Source organism: Conger conger, chromosome 5, assembly GCF_963514075.1.
Source record: "Conger conger chromosome 5, fConCon1.1, whole genome shotgun sequence".
NCBI classification, from domain to species: domain Eukaryota; kingdom Metazoa; phylum Chordata; class Actinopteri; order Anguilliformes; family Congridae; genus Conger; species Conger conger.
This window is the reverse complement of record NC_083764.1, coordinates 56,090,288-56,110,385: the sequence shown is the minus strand read 5'-3', so window position 1 is coordinate 56,110,385 and position 20,098 is coordinate 56,090,288. Positions and strand designations below refer to the sequence as shown.

The 20,098-nt window shown below is 46.7% G+C and overlaps 1 protein-coding gene across 1 annotated transcript in view; it reads right to left on the bottom strand.

Annotated features, from left to right (window-relative positions):
* ptch2 (patched 2) overlaps nucleotides 1-17,992 on the bottom strand; it is a 35,047-nt gene extending 17,055 nt beyond the window's left edge. Inside the window, exons 1-5 of the mRNA XM_061242221.1 lie at nucleotides 17,831-17,992; nucleotides 14,804-14,996; nucleotides 3,265-3,454; nucleotides 3,093-3,162; nucleotides 2,790-2,881 (exon numbers count right to left, since the gene is read on the bottom strand). Of these exons, the coding sequence (XP_061098205.1) occupies nucleotides 2,790-2,881; nucleotides 3,093-3,162; nucleotides 3,265-3,454; nucleotides 14,804-14,996; nucleotides 17,831-17,977 (692 nt within the window). The 5' untranslated portion in view covers nucleotides 17,978-17,992. The remainder of the gene's footprint in view (nucleotides 1-2,789; nucleotides 2,882-3,092; nucleotides 3,163-3,264; nucleotides 3,455-14,803; nucleotides 14,997-17,830) is intronic.
* Between the last annotated feature and the right edge of the window lie 2,106 nt (nucleotides 17,993-20,098).

Below are 20,098 nucleotides of genomic sequence, written 5' to 3'. Positions count from 1 at the left end.
TTCAGCAGGACGGTGTTTACAAACCCTTTCAGGGGCCGGCCCCACAAGCTCAGGAGTACCCGCTAACGCTAAATTTATCATTTACTTCAAAAGGCGAAGGCAATAATGTGGGCTGTGGGCTGATAAGCGGTTGTCACTCGACAGCTTGGGGTACGCAGGTTCTCCCGAGTATGTCTGCACGTCCCGCGCAGGGCTGCCCGTGCAGGTCAGCTGGCGGTACACGGCGTGTTTTGTCGTCGAGCTCGGACGAACCTCGAGCAGGAGACACGGATTGCGACCCATGTTACCACGCCGTGCGGCAGGTTCAGAAAAAAACGATTAATCGGGCAAAAATTCAAAACGCCCTTCAGCCATTCAACCCTGGGTTTCTTGAAACGGCCCCCATGCTTTTGATGCCCCCCTCCCCCCTTCCCCCCTCCCCACCTGGCCAGTTACAACTCTCCACCAAAGGGACGTTAAACCATTAATCTCTTCATCTGTAATCCTTTTGTACTTTCTCTCTCACACTTACAATGAACAGTTAGCCGTAAATTTCTGTTTCCCCCTTTTCTACCGCTTTCCTTCCCCTCATACCAGTTTTCCTCCTTTACACAAGAACAGAGTCATAAAATGTAGCCTAGTTTGCCCTTACAGATTATGGGTATGTGTATGTACTGGTTTGTAAATGTAATGTGCATATCTTAAACACGGCTAACTATGCTAGCTAGTTGTTGTTTTTACTCTTAGTAGTTTTGAAGGGAGGCCATCTTTAAGCGCGGCATGCCAAAGCAAACGCTGTGACTGACCCCGTTTAGCAGGGCAAGTTGTTTGACCTCATATTGCCCTCTCAGTCGTCTGTAGGAGGGGGGGGGGGGGGGGGGGGTGTTGTTAGCCCACCCCCTCACACACAGATATATCTGCCTCCAGAAATTTTTTACGCACAACTCTGCTGCTAAGTAAAAATTTAGCACCAACTTCCACAATCAGTAAATCACATTACCATTCTGTCCCATGTGAATTTCCACATTGTTAAACACTTCATATCAAAATGTGATCACACATCACTTGGGAATCATCTTGAAAAAGACATTATGTGTTCTTGTCTTCAAAACAATACTGATACAGATATTCAAGAGGAGAAAAAATATATCTGGGTGTGAGTGAGAACGATTTTGTCCTGGGAGGCCGCATAAAACGGTCGGGTAGAGAGAGGAGAAAAAAAAGGGGGACCACAGAAAGGCGTCCCGAATCTGGGCAGAATCTCACTCCAATAATTCATGAAGACTGGCTTCAGATAAAGCTGGTTCTCTCCCATTCCCACATACCAAGCACCCCGGTCCTGCGGGCAAAGAGAGCCGGCTTTATCTGCTCTTTTCTGCTTGAGTGAGCCGGCCTGGGCCCTTTTGTTTTTCCATAGATTGCTGCTCTTTGTTCTCTCTCTCTCTCTCTCTCTCTCTCTCTGCTTCTCTCTCTCTCTCTCTCTCTACTTCGCTTTCTCTCTCTCTCCCTCTCCCTCGCTCTCTCTCAGCTGAACTGAAGCGGAAGCTAGCGGGGACATCGGATTCAGAGCAGTGCAGCCGAGCCCTTCTCCCTTCAGCATGACGGCAAACAAAACAACAGCGCCCGCATTTTGCAGGTCCCGTTTCGGCAGCCTCTGAAACTAGCGTGAACGCTTCGGGGGGAATCTTTAGATCAGAAGACACCTCGTTGCCACCCTCACCTACTGTAATCCCGTACATAACAGTCATATAGGCAGAGGGGAGATGTATCAGACCGCAACACATTTTTCTGTCCAAAAAAAAAAAAAAAAACACCAATGCTAACCAGCTTGCAGGACCGTTGTGCTGATTTCTACCCGTATTTTTTTGCTGAAGATGTTACTTATCACACGCATGCCTGAATCTGTGCTGGAGGCATGCGAACAAGTGCGTTTATGTAATGATATTTGTCTTGGGCCAACATTTTGCTTTTGCAACGAGCGGCGCTTTGAGGAGGGGGAACCCATTCGGTGTAACCAAGGGACTTGCATAACCAAACTGCGCTCTTAATTTCTTATCCTCTCTCTATAGGGCCCACGGTTTGAATAATGCCTATTTTATTTGTTGGGACACTTACAGCTCTGAGCCCTGCCGATTACCATGAGAATGTGGTGTTACCCGTCGCTGACAAAGCTGCCGCCCCCCAGCCCCCCGCCCCTCCCGGGCCCCCTCACTGATGGACACTCACTCGTAAACTGAAAGAATGCTTACCATTGTCTGAGCCAAACGCCCAACCCCCCCCCCCCCACCCACCAGCAACCATCCCCGCCCTCCCTCTCCCTGTCCCCTTTCCACAAGGGCCTTCCCCAGGCAAATTTTTTTTGGGGAGGGGGGTTGGTGGAGTGGGGGGCACAGTGGTGGGCCTGGTGAGCTGGCTGGTTGGCGTGGTGACGGGACCCATGCAGGCGGTGGCTGAGGTAGGCCTGGTCTTATCCACGACCCAAAAAAAAGTCCTCATTTGAAAAAAGAAAAAACAACCCAATTTTCCGGTGTGGCGGCCTCGTTGTTTGGTCTGAAACCGAGGCCCCTTGCCATGACAGCGTGCGCCAACCAGCGAGGGAGATTCAGCAAGCCGGCTGCCACTACCCACTTAACTGGGCTCAACCCAGGAGGCATGGCTCCGGTGCAGGCCCGGAGCCAGGCAGTACCAAGGTCCGACAGTACAGCTAACTCTACCAGGCTAGGAAAACAGCTCTCAGCTCGAAATGCCAAAGACTCAATAACGACAGATCGCTGGGCAGCAAGGTACCGTGACAACATTGGGGAACTTACGGCAAGTAGGCGGAGCCTCCCTGGAGCTTGGCGCCCTCCCAGAAGCAGTCCAGAGGAGTGATGATCATGCAGGGAAAAAGCTTGTCAATCATCTGGAAAAAGAAGAAGAAAAAAACCGGCTCAGGTGTCAGCTGCGGCAGGACACACAGCTGTACCTCGCAGCTCCAAGACATTACAAGTCAACCTACAACAGGCCAGGAAAATCCAAGGCACACTGTCAAAAACAACAGTGTATTCTGCTAACAAGTTTCTCCAAAAAAACCAAAAAAACAAAAACATAGGCAAAAATAAATAGTTGCTCACCCTTTCGATCATGACATTCTCGATGATTGGTACGCCAGATTTGAAGCAGATTTTGTTCAGATCCCATGACCTTAGAAGTTGAAGGAAATTATTATTTATTAGTCTTTCAATCTCACTCAAATGTTCACTTAACTTTAGACACATTTCTGAAATAAAAAAATTGGCGACTTACTTTCCGTACAGGGACACCTGGACCTTGCTGGCAGCCAGCGCAGACTCTAGGTGCTGCAGCAAAGCCTCCTGGGTAAGAATGTTAGTGCCTTCCTGATTGGTCGTCTGGATGAGCATCTGAGAGGTGAACACAGCCTCCTCTCCCTGCTTCTCCTTGGTGTAGCGTAGCTCGCGACTCACACGACTACCAGCTGAGAGAGAGAAATAGAGATAGAGAGATGTTACTTAAGGTCTGTCCTTTTAAAACCGCCCACCCCTTCAAAAAATCTAAAATAAACATGTTCTAGGTTGGTTGTATCCGTAGTCAGCTTAAAGCCAGTCCAACGCTTCACCTGTCTATCCTCTGCAGGGAGAGTATCATGAAGTTTTGATTATGCAAATCACATAGTGACAGCCACTGCTATTTTCTTCCATTCCTCCAGGTTATTTGTTAATTAGAGAAGAGAGAGCAGGGTAGAGAAAGTGGAGCTGAGCTGAAACAGAGGTGGGGGGAGGAGGGGTGGGGGGTCCTGTCTTATTGCTTATGTTCCATTTGGGTGTCATATAGCAAGTCTCTCCCTGGGAAGGACGGTACCTCTCCAGGGGCAAAGGAAATTGTTTGGTGAGCGAGTCTTTCCCCCTGACGGGAGTGGAGTTTGCCTCAGCGTACTCCAAGCCCTCCCATGCCAGTCAGGCTCCACAGCCCAGCGACTCTGGTGAGGAACCGCTGGTGGCTTTGAGCTCACATGCTGCTCAAGTTTCCAAACCCAGGCTTTTAAGGGTTTGCAGGATTACTGCAACCAGGGTAATAATTATGCAAAAAAGTTTGGCTTATAGATTTCCGACATAGTCCTTTGCAACCCCCCCACATACACAAATACACACACACGCATGCATGCACAGGCACGCACACACAGGCACACACACAACCTTTCACTCTCCCACTGATTCTGCAACTTCCTACAAACCACAGCACCCCTGGCTGGAGTCCAGAGAAAACGGGACCCACAGCAGAGACAGAGAGAGAGAGAGAAAGAGAGCAAGGGAGGGAGGGAGAGGGAGAGACCACGAGAGAGAGAGATTGCGAAGGAGGAGAGAGACAGACAGTAGACAGGCAAAACATAATGCTGGCTCATGATGAAATACAGTAGACGATACTGTATACGCCAAATATCTGCTTGCAGGTAAGAGTGGCCTATTTACACACACACACACACACACACACATACACACACACAGTCTTGTGCCGGCTTTGCCAGCTTGGGTTTTGAAGGCACTTCAGACACACGAGTCTGGCCAAGGAGAATGAGTCAAAGCCTCTCGGCTGGCTTCCTCCTGCCGAACAGATGTGTCTCGTCTGGGAAAGCCTCCTTCACAGTGCCTCTGTGCCCATGTCCCGCAGGGCACCAACTACTGCCAGCGCCTTTCAGCCAGCCCCGGGGTCCGTTTCCCAAAACACGGGAGGGACGTTTTAGAGAGACGCACCACCGCACTCTGTCAGGAAGGGACAAGGGGGCTCGTCCGGAGTTCTACCGTCGCACATATAGGGCACGTAAAAAAGGCAATGCGGGAAGGGTGACGGGTGGCGGCGAGGTGGGGGTAGCAAGGGGGGTTCGGAGGGAACGAGGGCCCTGTTGATGTGGTATGCGGAGCCGGGATGAAAAGCATCAAAGCCCCGAAAGGAAGCTGCGGAGTCCAGCCCCCTAATTAACGGGGGGAACGGCCTGAAAAGAGCGAGAGGGCTATCTGCGGGCACGCCAAAGGCACATGAAACACGCCGCGCAGAATCACGGGGACCCGGGCCCCTGTCGCCCCTCCGTGCGCCCCCCGTACCACAGCCCCGGAGCGGCTCGCTGCACCCCTCAACCCTCCTTCCAGCTCCTGGCCCAGCTCCGCTAATTGATGAACCCCTTCCCCCCCCTCACCACTAGCTCTGTTCTCTTGACCCTTCAAATGGAAGGTTCTAACTGGAACGTACAGTGGCACACAGAGCCCTGTGGACCCATTTAAAACAACACCTCCACCCCCCCCTCCCCTTAACCATTTTTCTACCCCCAAACTTCAACCCCCATTTGGCCTCGGTCAGCAGTGCCCCACTTTCTGCCAAAGGATTACACAGCCCCAGTCGCGAAGGCTTTTCCCACTTGATCCTGTCATTTTCTCCAGTTTTCCCAGCTCAAACATGTTACTCAGACACATTTCATAATAATTAGTGGCTGTGCAACACCCCAGCTTGTTGCAACCACAATCCAGCGGCACATTTATGCCAAAAAAAAAAGAGAAAGAGGGGGTTGGGTACATCTGCAACATGGGACTCCAGTCAGAAGTCGTTTTAGAACAATTCTCAGTTCGGGGCATGTACAGCATTGCAAAGGTTTCATATAAACAGACATTCAACACTTACAGGGGTTTAAACTTTACACATCCGGAACCTGGCTGTATGACCCACGAGTCGCGAGTCCACAAAAGACTTCCATAGGTCCTCGATTAAATAAACACATCCACACGTACCTCTCGCGTTTCCCTCGATCCGAGCACTGTACTCATATTTAATGCATTCGGGCATGTGTAGGAACTGAGTTTCAATCTTCGGGCCTGTAATTACAGGGCTCCTGAAGTAAATTATAGCTATTTGTGTCTCGTTCCACCCATCTGGACCACCCATACAGAGGCCCCGCCACTCAGGCTGGGCTCATCCACTCACCAGATGGGAGTGTGGCAGCCAGCTCCCTCTGCGGTTACACCCCCTCAAGTTTAAAGAGACATGCACCCAAACACAGTTGAAAGCACGGAAAAAAAGTACAAGAAGAAGAAGGAAGAAGACAAAAAAAAAAAGATGCATCAGGGTTTTCTGGCTTGTCTTTGAGGTGCGAGCTGAGCTTTGTTCGAGATAATGTGCTGATTGCAATCGACAAAACTGCTTGAAGTGGTCGGGTTCAGAGAGCTGCCACTTATAACACTATATTTTATATTTTTTTGGTAATGCCCCTTCCTCAGTTTCGGTCTCCTCTTCATATTTACAAACATGCTATTTTGAGGTATGAACTGCTAAATAGACTAAGGGTGCATAGAATGTGTGCAGGCCTAGATGCAGACCATTATCTCACACAGTCATCTAGGCAGACATTATCGCGAGGGCCCCCCGCACCCCTCCCCTTTCCCTCCGAAAGCAACCCCTCCCCTGTTCCCCTTTAACCTCTTTTCACAACCCTGAGGGTGACATCACCATCACAGGCCAATTAACCACGATTTGGTTCCAGCTCATTTTTCTGGGAGAGCAGGAAAGGACAGGAGGAACTAGGTTAGGAGTCGGGGAAAAAAAAAAACGGAGCGCGGAGGGACACAAAGGGGGGTGGTCGTCGTTCGGGGGGGTTTTATGCCCCAACCCCCAGCCGAAGGCTCGAGTCCCCCGGCCCTGTCCCTGTCCCCGTCCCCTTCTCCATCTCTGTCTGAGGTCCGGGGTCTGGTCTTTGGGGCCGGGAGACAATAGTAGCAGGTTTCAGGAGGAGGGGGCTTCCCACCCAGGAACAGGCCCGGGCCAATCAGGGGGTGCCGGGGGCAGGCAGCATGGAAAGTGACATGTAATTAAGCACGGGGATGTTGGCCCCCGCTCCTCAGTGTCAGCCCACCGCTGGACCCTGTCAACTCCAATCTCTCTCATGTCCAGCCTCCTCTCTCTCACTCTCCCTCTCTGTCTCCCTCTCTCCCCCTTTCCCTGCTCCTCCCATGGAAGCCACCGGGTGCTTGCGAGGGAGCTCCCTCTCGCCAGCACCCGTAACCGTCTCTCTTTTCTTCGTACCCTTTCAGTGCGCCCGTACCCACAGCACGACAGAAATCTTTAAAAGTACTGAAAAAGGTGAGCTTCATCTTCACCTTCTTCTACTTCTTCTTCTTCTTCATGCTCGAGCGCTTTTGAATTTCCAATTTTCCCATTCGCTGAACTTCCTCTGTTACAGCGCGCTGCCAAGGTGCGTGAAATTCAACTGGAAATATCAAATTAGATGTGGGATTTCATACACGATTGGAATTACACAGACTGAAATGCAATAGAGAGTTGTAATAGGAATTTTCCTTGGCTACAATTCAAGTGCTGGGGCACTCTAATATTGAATGAGGATTCTATGCTCATTACCTTCTCTGAAAAAAAAATGTGTTGGTTTGGCACTAAAATAGGAATATTAGTGTTATGGCACCACACAAGTTGTTTTTTTCTAAAAGTCACACAAGCAGATGACTTGTGAAGACCAGTCATTATTTTGTGGCACGTTTTGTGGAAAAGAAACAAAGTATGTTATTAATTAGCAATAGCAGACCCCCCCAACTTCCCACACGCACACACACACTCACTGGACTTATTTTCCACCTACACCGGCGCTAATCAATTTGAGCTGACGGTCAATTTCATTTGGCTAAAGTACTGTTGAAAGGCCGTCTTAATCAATCCCAGAGACGAGGGAGTTTGCTCATCTAGGCAGATCAAAGTGGGCCGCTTGCGCGATATCTGCCGCCATCCCAGCCCCTTGCACTTTGCTCGCGGGTCACCCCAGGGCCAATCAATCAACCTCACGGGCACAGCCCCCGCACCCCAGAGAAGACCCCCCCCCCGCCCCAGAACCTCCGCCTTTCACCCAGCTCCATCCCCACCATGCCGAGCCCCGGACAGGGGAGGATGACACGCCGGCGGCCGGGCCCCGGGCCCCGGACCAGAGCCCACCAGCCGGCTGTGGGCCCCGGTGCGCTCGACGGGGCCCCGGCCACCTTGGCAGTGTTGTGGGCCAGATTAGCTGGATTAAGAGGCCACTGAAAGAACCCATGCGGCTCGGGAGGAAGTCCCACTAGAGAGAGCCCTGAAAGAAGGGTCCTTTCTCCCCCTTTTACCTGTTTCAGCCACCGAAGCAAAACAGAGCAGTGATACACAGCGAGACACACACAGGCGCACACATGTACGCACACATACACACACGCACACGTATGCACACGCGCATACACATGCGCACACACACAACCATGTATGCACTCACACAAACACACATGCGCATGCACACACACAGCACATGCAAAAAAAGTTACATTAGCCCAGCTCTATAGATTTGGGACCTGTAACACCCCCCTCCACCCCACACCACCCAACCCAACCCCATTCATCTTATCCTTTACACCACCCACTCCCTCCCTCCCTCCCAGCTTTTGTCATCCTTAAAGAAAATCAGGCCTCCCTCGAAACACTTTCAGGAACACATTACGAAAACAAGGGGGAAAGATTTGGCCCTTGCACAGCAAAAAAACAAAAAAAAAAACCCTTTTAAAATAAATCTTTCAGCTCCCGGCTCGCTGCAGTACCCCCCTACCAGCCGCACCTCCCTGTCTCAGTAGAATTAAGTGGCAGATGGGATTCCACCTCAGCACCCCACAGAAAGAACTCAGACTGCCCAGAATGAATGCAGGCTTTTGTCACTCCCGCCTGAATGTCTTTCAGATGTTTCCCCAACAAACAGGGGGAACAAATAGAGAGAAACAACAAAAGCAGAAGGACCCTCTTTCTTAACAAATGAAACTATGCAAAACAGGGGCTGGTGGGGAGGGGGGGGGGTGGTTTGGTTCCATACCTCAGCCATAGGATTACTGTATGTGCACGCGCATGTGTGTGTGTGCATGCGTGCGTGTGTCAGAGGATGGGTGAGAGAGGAGAGAGACTGAACAAGAGTGAAAGAAGTCGAGAAAAAGACTCAATTACTGAGAAGGTTGGAGAATTTGACCCGGTCCCGGGAAAAAAAAACAAAAAAAACAAAGAATAAATAAATAAAACGTTCAAAATAAGATTAATTCTGGAATTTACGTTTGGGGAAAAATGACATAGTTAAGTTGAAAATAATAAAATAAAGTAAAATAAAATATAAAATGAAAATAAAAATACTGTTCGGCTAGAACCCATTGAGATCTGATACTTCTGTCAGCGTTGACATAAATTTCCACTGGTGTTGGCATTTAGGCACTGACCATTTCCATATGTATAGCCTTGCCTGTACTAATTATGCTAATCATCCTCAGTGTTGGTCGCTGTGAGAAATGGTCACATTAGGCACTCCAGTGGCTGCTAATGCTGCTTAATGTGTGGTTGAAACATACATTCATCCCTTGGTGAAAGGCAAAATTTTTCCACATTGCTGGTTTCATTCAGACCAGAAATGAATTTATTGAGCCCAAGGGCTGTTTTTTTTTTTCCCCGGAGCACCAAGAAAATGTTTTTCTTCCTTCTCCCTTTTTTTCTGGAGGGGGCAAATGGTGCAGAGGGAAAAAACGGGCAAAGTCCTACCCCAAAAGGTGACTGGTGTCGCTTTATTTGACGCGAACCAAAGAGAACTATCTTTCTTCGCAGGAAATAAAAACTGTCAAAATGGGTGTAACAGAGCTTTCCATGAGATGTGAAAAAAGTTTTTTTTTTCTTTCTTTTTCTTGGGGGGCGGGGGGCGGGGGTGGAGTTTAGGAAGAAAAATCTCATTAGCCTCCCAAAAACTCAACTGCAAGGCATTTCTGATGACAGCCTCTTTACAAATTTCTGACCACATATTCAAGCATTTCCATGTTTTGAAACAGTCACCAAATACTGTCATCAAGAGGAGGTTGATGCACGCTAATCTGCAAACAGTTTTACCTCACCAATATTCATGCATCTGCCAATGGAAAATAAAGATGCCACAAGGTAAAATACATAAACTCATACACTATAAACCAATGCTCCAGTATTTATAGTTCCTTTCCTATTCAACCTCTGGGCACTGTCTTTCTCAAGGGTTAGAGTACTGTACATAGTCACTTTGGGCAGCTAGCATAGCAGGAGCCACAGCCAATGCTAAACTGCAGCATCCCACCTTCAGACTCAATTCATTTTAAAAAATGCGAAACTGGCTCTGTATATTCTGAGCCACCTCTGGAGGAGTGGGGGCTGGGCAGGGGCTGATGGTGGGGAATGGGGAGGGGAGGGGGTGTGGAGAGAGGGGGGCGGTGGTGAAATAAACATTTTCATCTGACCCAAGCTGACTCTGGTCTTGTTTGTTCTTTCTACTGGTGAGGTCCGTGCCTCAGCAGTTAGAGTTTATTTATGTAGCTGGGGCCCTGTGGATCGCCATTCACCTCCAATAATGCTTCATAGAGCGTTCTTTCTCTTCTGTCGGAGCCCGCACTGGAAGACTGTGTATTTTTTAATGAATTATTGCATTTACTTCGCTTTGCTTTTTTTTTTGTGCTTTTTTTTTGTTGTTTAGATAACCGGCTCTGCACGCCGACAAATCTGCAGGTTTCCCTCCGAAAAGGCCTGGTTTGTCCAGGCCCCTCTGTGAAGGTGCTTTGGAGCTCTCCAGATGGAGGGATGGAGCCCTCCATTCAAGCAGTCTGTATACGCATGAAAGAAAAGAGGGCCTCTTCTCTCTTTCTTCTACGACACAGTCTCATTATAAAACACACAGAGGCCTACTACCAACACGTCGCCCGCTCGCTCACTCCTCCGAATATTTACCCAGCTTGCCTGTGTGTACATTCCTGTCAGGCTCACCTCACGGAACCAAAAAGAATTTTAAATAACAGCCAAAAAAAGTGGAATAAGAAAAAATAATCAGTAGAATGTGTACTGCACAGACTTTGAAAACATTTTCATTCGCTGTCGAAGAAGTTTCGTTTTCATGATGTTTGCCTTTTTGCAGGTCTTTCATAATGACCTACTTACTTTGAAATTTTCTATTTAAGCTATTTAGGAAAAATCCATTTGATCCTGCATTTGCTTTTGTTTGAACAGCTATGAGTACTTTTTGGAAATAAACACTTGTTTCATGTTCCCAGACTATTCAACCATTTTTTCCTATTGTGAACGAATGTAAATAACGACTTGTCCCCAGATTGAAAAAAGATTGCTACTCTTCCATTTTGCAGAATTCATCAGATGGAGAGGTGGATAAACCAGGAGGTTGGGAACTCTTTTGATTGACAGTGCGTCAACATGAACTGCTCCCCGTCTTCCAAAGAAATGCAGGAAAGCAGAAATTCCCATATGGACATCTCCAATATTGAAGAAAAAAATCAGCTGAACCCTAGAAATGGACCAGGAACCTGATGGTCGTGGGGCAGGGGGGCTATGGGGTTTGGGGGCTGATGATGCTTCCTGGTCTCGATCAAGCACACCACCCATGGGTTTTTTTTTTTTTCTTTCAAACTTTTCTGTATCCTCTCAATAAAAGCAGCCTATCCAGAGTTGGCTGCTACTAACAAAGCATTCTATAAGGTCCTCCACTGTTGCTCAATGCCTTGCAGTGCTCTGTCTAGTCTTCCCAAGCCTGGTCTGACTGTATGTTTCCCGCATTCCAGGTACCAAAGAGCGTGTGATATCCTAATAGAATGTGTCCTGGGAGAGCAGACACAATTTGTTGTATTTAGTAGCCCAATGCGGTAGGCTAGGCCCTATAATTTCTCTCCAGCACTCACTCTCTCTCTCTCCCCCACACTCCTCTTTCTTCCTCTTTTCTTCCTCTAGACAATACGTTTAGAGTCCCATTCTCCCCAAACTCTGTCCATTCATCCTTACAGCCTGAAAATTCTTTCTCCGTGTCCTTGATTCTCACCCCTCGTCGCCCCAAAACCGTCCGGTTTCTACCCCAAACATTTTTACCCCCTTTTTTACGCCTAACCGCGACCGTCCCACACTGCAAAGGGGTGGGGGGGGGGGGGGGGCTGAAAACTGAACTCCCACAAACAAACCAAAAAAACACACACATCATCCGGGTGGAATTCCTTCCGCGAGCAAACAAGCTGTACCCAATTAAAAAATTCAAGCCTGCAACGCTGGCTGGAAAAAACAGGGCTGCCATGTTCCCAGCCAGATACAGGGACTTGTTCGCTTGGGGCACTCCCTGCTTTTAGATGCTCCTCACCAGTCGCCAGACCCCCTACCCCCCAACGGAAAAAAAAACAAACAAAAAGTAACACACAGTAGCCAAATTGCAATGGTGTTGGTGGCAGCAAAAACAGCTCTGCGGTGGTTCAAAAAAACAACAACAACTATCGTGACATCTCCGCACAGCCTACTCCTGGTGTTCACACATCATTTTAGCATTTTAGGGCTAGGAGGAAGCAATTTAAAAACATATCCTGGTGGTCTTGCTTCACACTCCGGACAGCAAGCGCAATGGTGGCTAAGAGGGGCATGTGTTGCTTTGGCGAATATGATGGGGGCATATGCTCCTGATACCACAGCCGGGTGTGGGTAACCCCGGCTCCAACCGAACCACTTCACAAGTGCCCTGCGGAGGGTGGGACGCAGGACGTCCACAAGAGCAGGAAACAAACCCAGAAAAATTCAGAGAACGCGCAATAAACTGCCAAACGTTTCCCGCTGACACCTTCAAAAATGCCGGTCCACCACACTCAGGCCTCGTCAGAAGGCCCAGGCAAGATTTGTGCTTTTATCGACTGGACTCATTGGACAGGAATGCCATTAAAAGCCCTCATCCTCTCACTGTGAGTGGCCAGTCCACCTCGGTGTTAATCACTGCAAATACACAGGCCAACAGTGTGAATTCCACATTATACACTAGAGGGATCTGTCTGTCAATAAGTCTACTACTAATAACATGTGGGTAATATTATTAAAAGTGAAGAAATAACCACATCTATGTTCATGCCACTCTCTTGACATTAGCCAAATCCCAAAGCAGTGTATTTCACTCCAACGGTAATAATTACTTAGGAGTTTTTCAGCTCAAAGAAACAGTCAGGTGGAAGGCCTTAAACGCTTTCTAAATACGTGCTGAAAACAAGCAAAGCTTCCATTTGTATGTACTGTACCGTGCAAATTAATTGCTAATGAATTGCTGTCTGTACTTCAGAAGAAAGTCTTGCATTCACACTTTTATTACAGTCAACAGTGCCAAATCTATATGCACAAAAACTTCCTTTTCAGACACCACTAATAGAATATATCACCCATTTCACATGTGAGTGTGTGTATGCGTGTTTGTGTGCATGTGTGTGTTTGTGTGTGTGTGAGAACTAACCTCTTCTTGTTACCAAACCACTTACTCTCCATTCAGCTTTGAGCAGCTTTGTCAATGGGCTATTGGGGGAAACAACGCAGGCAGAAACTTTAGAAACGAAGGGACTGCCTCTTAAAGGCACAGCGCCCCTTTTCAGCTTATTCGCATGTTGTCCTCGGATTTCCTCGGCCAACGTCCGCTTTAAAACAACACACAATTCCTGCTGCCGCATCTGAATGTTTCTCTCGCCCGAGACCCTTAACTCTCCATCGCTGTTGCTGCCAGAAAGAAGCACGGAAGCCTCAAAGCGACCGAACAAACCGGGGACCAAACAACTAGCCCACAGTAGCGCAAAGCAAACCTTCACTAACAAACTAATCTAAAATACTCGCGAGCAAACAAGCTTTCAGGAGCGTAGCAAGTAGAGCTGTCATTTTAAAATGAAACTCTGGTAGACAAAACGATCAGCCCCGTTTCTATTTCGCCAAAGCAAATGGGTTAATAATTAAATAAACAGCAAAATGTGACAAGGAAGATAAAAAAACGACGGTCTGTTTATGTTACAACTGCTGTGACTCTTTTAGTGTGTGCAAAACAGGTGGGTAAACTTCAGTGGTATTCAGTGCTTTTTTTTGTTAAAGAAAGGGGGTGCCTTTAATGGAAAGGGGGTGCCTTTATTGTTGAATGGAATCCAAGAATAGTTGAAGACCACACAGGGAGGGACGGGGGGGAGGAGGAGGGGGGTAAAGGGGGGAGAGGGGGGAGGGGGGGTGGGTGGGTCAGGGCCTCAAAGATGGCTAACGATTCACAGAGCCCATCTGCTCCTGGGATCAGGAGCACGCCGAAAGCCTAGGGGGCTTAGAAGGAATTCGGCAGTGTGAAAACCAAATAAAACCCGTCAGCTCCAGGCTGCCTCCAATGCGCACAGATAAGGGAGCCGAACAGAGAGGGACGTCAAATAAAAAAATAAAAAAATAAAACAGGAGGGAGAGAGAGAAAGAGAGAGAGAGCGTGTGTGTGTGAGAGAGAGCCACCACAAACAATACAAGCTGACTGGAGAACAAGAGAAGGCATGCATGTGCAGGGGAAAATAAGATATGGAATACCTGAGCGACTGAAACCAAACAAGTACATATCCCGGAGCGCGAACACAAAACACGACAAACAGCCACCATGTACAACGAATTGTTACTCTATTTTTGTTATTCCATGAAAATAGTTCCCCCCCATCATTGAGAAAGATCAAGCAAGACAGCCTGTATTTTGCAACTTGTCAAGTGAGTGATTGACAACTTGACCACCAATGACAAATGGTTCTCTGCTCACCACCACCACTACCCCCCCCCCCCCCCCCCCCCCTTCCCTTACACACCACACTCCCTAAAAAAAGACCACAAGCAGATTAACTGAGATGGCATCCTGTGTCTTTCCTGGCCCCCCACCTTGATGGCACAAAGTGTATAGGCTTGGCCCCCCACCAACACCCCCAACCAACACCCCACCCCCACCCCCACCACCAGAAACTGAAGCCGACTGACTCACCTTCCACCCAGAGCTGCTCGATGTCGGTTTCGATGGCGGCCACCCTCAGGCCCACCGAGAGGGCCCCGAACACCAGCAGGCCGATGAACAGGACCTTGCCACAGTGCCGCTGGATCTGACACCCCAACGTAAAGAGGAGAGCCTGGAACCGCGCCCGAATCCACAGCGGGGCCTTCTGCCCCACGGCCTTCCCCTGAGAGAGACCGGGTGGGTGGGGGGAGAAGGAGGGAAGACACACAGATACGCACCGGGGTGTTACTGGAGGGAAACACGCTGCTCGTCTGGATATGACAACCAGACACACTCAAGTTCTTTATTGCGTGCGCACCAAAACAATGTGTGCAGTCCACATGTTTTCCACATACATCTCTGGTAGTATGTTATGAAGTATCTGAGTTCATACATAAACAGGCTATACCGAACCTTGCCGAACATGAACATCAGCAATTTTGTTTTCCCAAATGACAGAGAGCTTGACCCCTGAAATGTCTTTATCCATGCAAGACGGACTCTCTCCCAAAAAAACAAAATCTAAAAACCCCAATGCAATCACCAATTGCGAGAGAGGGTGAGTTCAGGTACAGTGCTCCATCATAGCTTCTGACATTGTTAGTGTTTGGAAACATACTACTATGTTTTTTAAGGTATAGGTTTCTCCATTACTGGTCACACAATGAAGGTCTTCTGTCATTGTTTGAAATGGTACTATCTCTGCGCTGTGGGCTATGCACATTGTACATGGAGAGAAACATAAAGCCATGGCTCACTTTAAAACAGAACTGCCAATCAATTGGCATCACATCATGACTCCAGTAACACACTCGTGGCTCCTCCAAAGAGACTTCCAACAGTGTCTAAGAAATTGCACTTCTATCTGAAAATATTTTCGCCATGTTTTATTTTACTTCCGCTTACTTCATTTTTTTGCCTATTTAGTTTGGTTTGACAAAGTCAATCACTTATTTGAGAAGTCAGAAAAGAATCTGGGTTCGTGTGGGAGCACCAGGCCATAGAACTTCCTTCGGTTGTTACAGACTATGACTCAATTGATCTCTCACTCCACACTCATCACGTTATGACAGGAATCTGGCCAGGGCGATGTGAGCTCGGAACGGGATTAACTGTTTACAGGATGTGGAGTGATGGCTTGCACAGCATCTGCAGCTGCTGCGCTAAGGTCTGCTCATTCTAGCAGCTTCTTTTCCCAGAGCCTTCACCTGAAAATCTCCAGCAGTTTCACAGTCTGACAGGATCTCTAATGGTACTCATTCTGCATTTCCAAACTGGCCAGCACTCTCAGTTTTTTCACTATCTTTGAAACGTGCCCAAGAGCCTTACTTTCACATGGTACACCTGAGTAGCAAGAAAGTCAGACAAAGATGTCTCCAGACATTCCAATAGGCTAACTGACATTCAGAAAATGTGTTTTTTCAGATCAAATCCAGAGAATTCTTTACCGCCTACCGTTTAACAGAGGACCTAGAGAATCAGAGGTTCAATTTGTAAGTAAACTTCTGACATCCAATGCTCTACTTGTGAGGGAAATACAGGCCTGAACCAACTAGGACCACACAGAGTTCATTTTGGTTTGGATGCAAGTCCCTCTGAGGACATCATCCCAGCAAGATACATGAACTGGAAATCATCAATATAACCTACAGATGAAGCTGGCTAGTTTTTTGAATGTGTGTTATTCCGAATCTATGCTTTGCATAGTACTCTGCCCATGGCTATGGGCCCTAGTCCTTGATGTCTACTCCCACCAACCTTCAACAGACTTCTTAAAACGAGAAACCATTGCGAGATGGCAATGTAGTCAATTGGGTATTCCTCATGCTTACTTATATCTGTCCCTGGTTGTTAGATCACTAAATACACTGAAACTAGGTCACTTTAATTAACTGTCTGGTCATGACTGCCATTGAAGCCATTGGCCATTCATGTTTCATTTTAACACTGAACGTCAAAATGAAATTGTTTGAAAATTCCCATCACTGCGTTGTTGGATACGTTAGGGTTGTTGATTTCTGCGGTGAAGATATTGTCAGCAAGACCTCACGTGATTTTCTTTGAAGATTAGTATATTATTCCATAAACACTACTCGATGTCTGGAGTAATATCCAATGCAGTAAGGAATTAGCTGTAATGTATGTTATATTACGCCGTAAATTCCGAGTTAAATTCCTTACATTACTTTCTGTTTCAGTGCACCTCGTGTCACTGTATTCAGCCTTTTCCAATTATCTACATATGCCATGAGTATACTTATCATAGCCTACTTAGCAACAGACAAGTACTGTGTCCAGATATATTTAAATGTATAATTGTTTTAAGATGACAAAAAAGGTTATATACACTGTTTCTGGTACAATGAGTTACATGGACACGGATTTTGATTTCACTCGGCAGTTTTGACACATATCCAAAAGGTTCCTGCGCTTCATTGATGCTTTGTCAGATAAAACTTAATCAGTGAATTCCTCTGTAAGACCCACCACATCTTCAAACATACGGTACAGGCTTCTAAGGAATCTGCCGTTTTTTCCTTTCACATTTAAAATACAAACAACCTTATTGACAAACGCAAAGAAAACATCGGAATGTGTTTCAATGCAACTACGCACGGTGTAGTTATAGCCATCTAAACAAGCCCAAGTTAAAATGAATAGAATAGTCTATTACCGGTGCGAATGGAGCGTGTAGCCTACGCTTTTTACACCGTATTATTCCGCCAAGTTAACAGTTGTGGGAAAAAGTCTGAAAGCACTGAATATTGAGGTGAACTAACGTCTAACGTATGTGGCAGAAAACCTTAAACACGTTATAACCGAGTGGAGACAAGCTATGACATTCACGGACTACCCAGGCAAGCCATTTAACGTTACTTAATCATTTTTAACAGTTAAACACATTTTCAAAATAAGAAATAAAAAATCTTTCGTCTCACGTGTTGGGTTCGGAAAGCATACAGAAACATTTAGAACTAAATAATTTGTACAACGTTTCCAAGAGAAGTGTTTTGTCACCTTAGAAATCTGTTTTAATGCGAAAGCAGCGTGGCAGTAACTGGGTCTCCGGAGCAGATCCGAGTTCGCGGCCGGCGGAGAACGCGTATAACTTGGGGGTAAATCTCCAAAAACACCGGCCCCTGGGACTCTGGGATCCGAGGCCATAGTCCAAACAAGAAAACGAAGCGCACAAGAAAGCGACGAAGAACAAACGCTGCGAATTCAGCAATAGAAATAATAATCCAAGAAGAACAAGCGCATCCAGCGGGTAAAAGTTTAAAGAATATTTTCTAGTCTTTCCTTGAGCCAAAGTCTTGCAACTCCATCCCAACATTATGTGCCCAAATCCTGATAGATCCTTCAGTTTTCATTCGTCCTGATAGCTTGTAAAACAAAGTTTTAAAGCAGAGGAAAGTCTCGAGCAGATCTCTAAGTCTGCTTCTGATCCCGTTGCAGTAACATTTGGAGAAGAGAGCCCCTTTGCAAATCCTGAAAAGGGTGGTTTGATGGAAAAGTGCTCTGGTTCTCATTGGCCAAGGAAGAGGCAAATTACTTTGCAAACATCTCCTATTATTAGCTGCTAAGCAACAGCTCGCCAAAGTGGAGAGAGAGGGAGACCACCCAGGCAGTCCTTCAAATCATGGAGGGGAGGGGGAGAGCGAGGGGGCGTCAGAGAGAGGAACTCTTTCAATAAACCGAGCACACTGCTGCCCTGCTCTGCACATTTCCAAATGCTCCAAGTCGCTTTTTAAGGAGCAATCGCACATACCATCTATTGATACAACAGATCCTGCAATTTTCTTTTACGTTCCGCAAACTGATCGAAAACAAAAGTGAATGAAAGAAATGAGAAAAAATCTAGCACAATTCATCCGCGCGTTGCAATGTCTCTGTTTATAAAATAAGTTTTACAAGAAGAATTAGAAAAAAAGAGTTACATTTCTTTAGGACTATACGCCATATATCCAGCTTATTTGCGTGAGAGTGTAAGAATCTATGTTCAATGCTGGCAGAAAAAAATCTGAATTATTGCGTTCTACGCCATCTCTTCTTTTTTAAATTTGTACTACCTTTTAATGATCACTGTCTAATTGTCAGTGTGTAAATGGATACGTATGCTACACTATGAGATGGGATGCGCAGTCACAGTTTTCAAGATTTTCTTCTCATATGTTATTGTATTTAAAATATAAGTTATAAAATTTGATCCACCAAAAGGCTCGTGTTGTCTTAATTTAACAGAATGTGCGCGGGTCCGCTCCGTCGCAACTAACAAAGGATTAACCAGACCTGCATCCACGGTTCCCCTTTTATAGGATTATTTACACTTACAATTACCGAGGTCTAGCTGTCACGGAGAATATCCCTTACATTTGAACTCAAATGGCTCCGTGGTACTGTTTGCCTGCACAGCAGTGTGGCAGCATGTGTGGTACAGTACTATAGAATTATCACAGGGAAACTGTACCCCCACCGGGCATTAATTGCCTCTAATAGGTCTAGACTACTCTGTTACAATTCCCAGGTAGTCAATTGCTCCAACTGTCACCGAGACAAAGTAGCAAGTCGCATCGCATAGATAGTTCACTACATAGTGCTGGTTCAGTTATATCAGCTGATTCTTATAGTTGTCTCAGCACTAAATCTCTAAGAAAACACGAACGTAACAAGTTATGGAATCCGCTGGCAACATTTCTCATGAAGTTTTAAATAGTTTCCTTGAAACAATGTAAGGCATAGATTATTTCAATGGCAACGTTTTTTTTTTTTTTTTTTGTGTGTGTGTGTGTGTGTGTGTGGGGGGGGGGGGGGTCCCTGTATGCATAGTGATTAAAGAAATTTGTCACTATTTACTATGTGCTATGACTTGAGATGAACGGGATTAGCTAAGATTTTATGTTTTTCCAACAAAGATTTACATTAATATGACACTCCTAAGAGAAAAAAAACTGTCTGGAACTAGCTCAGAGAAACAGCAACACTCGAGGATAACCCTCGTTCAACGACGAACTCCCCACCAGTGGGTGGTGCAGTCACTGTCCATTCCTTCCCCAGATAAATCTGTTTTAGGCATACTTCAGATGTCTACGGCGCACAGTGACCACATATTTTACAAATACAGAACTGTAAGCCAAGTAGTATCATATTTTATCTTCACTGTGTGAATTATGTAATATGAATAGCCTACTATATTTGCTAAACACATACACACACCCACGGGCGCGCGCACTTTTCTATCTGTTTATTAAATCCGATCTGACCATTTGGATTTAGATTTAGCAAACC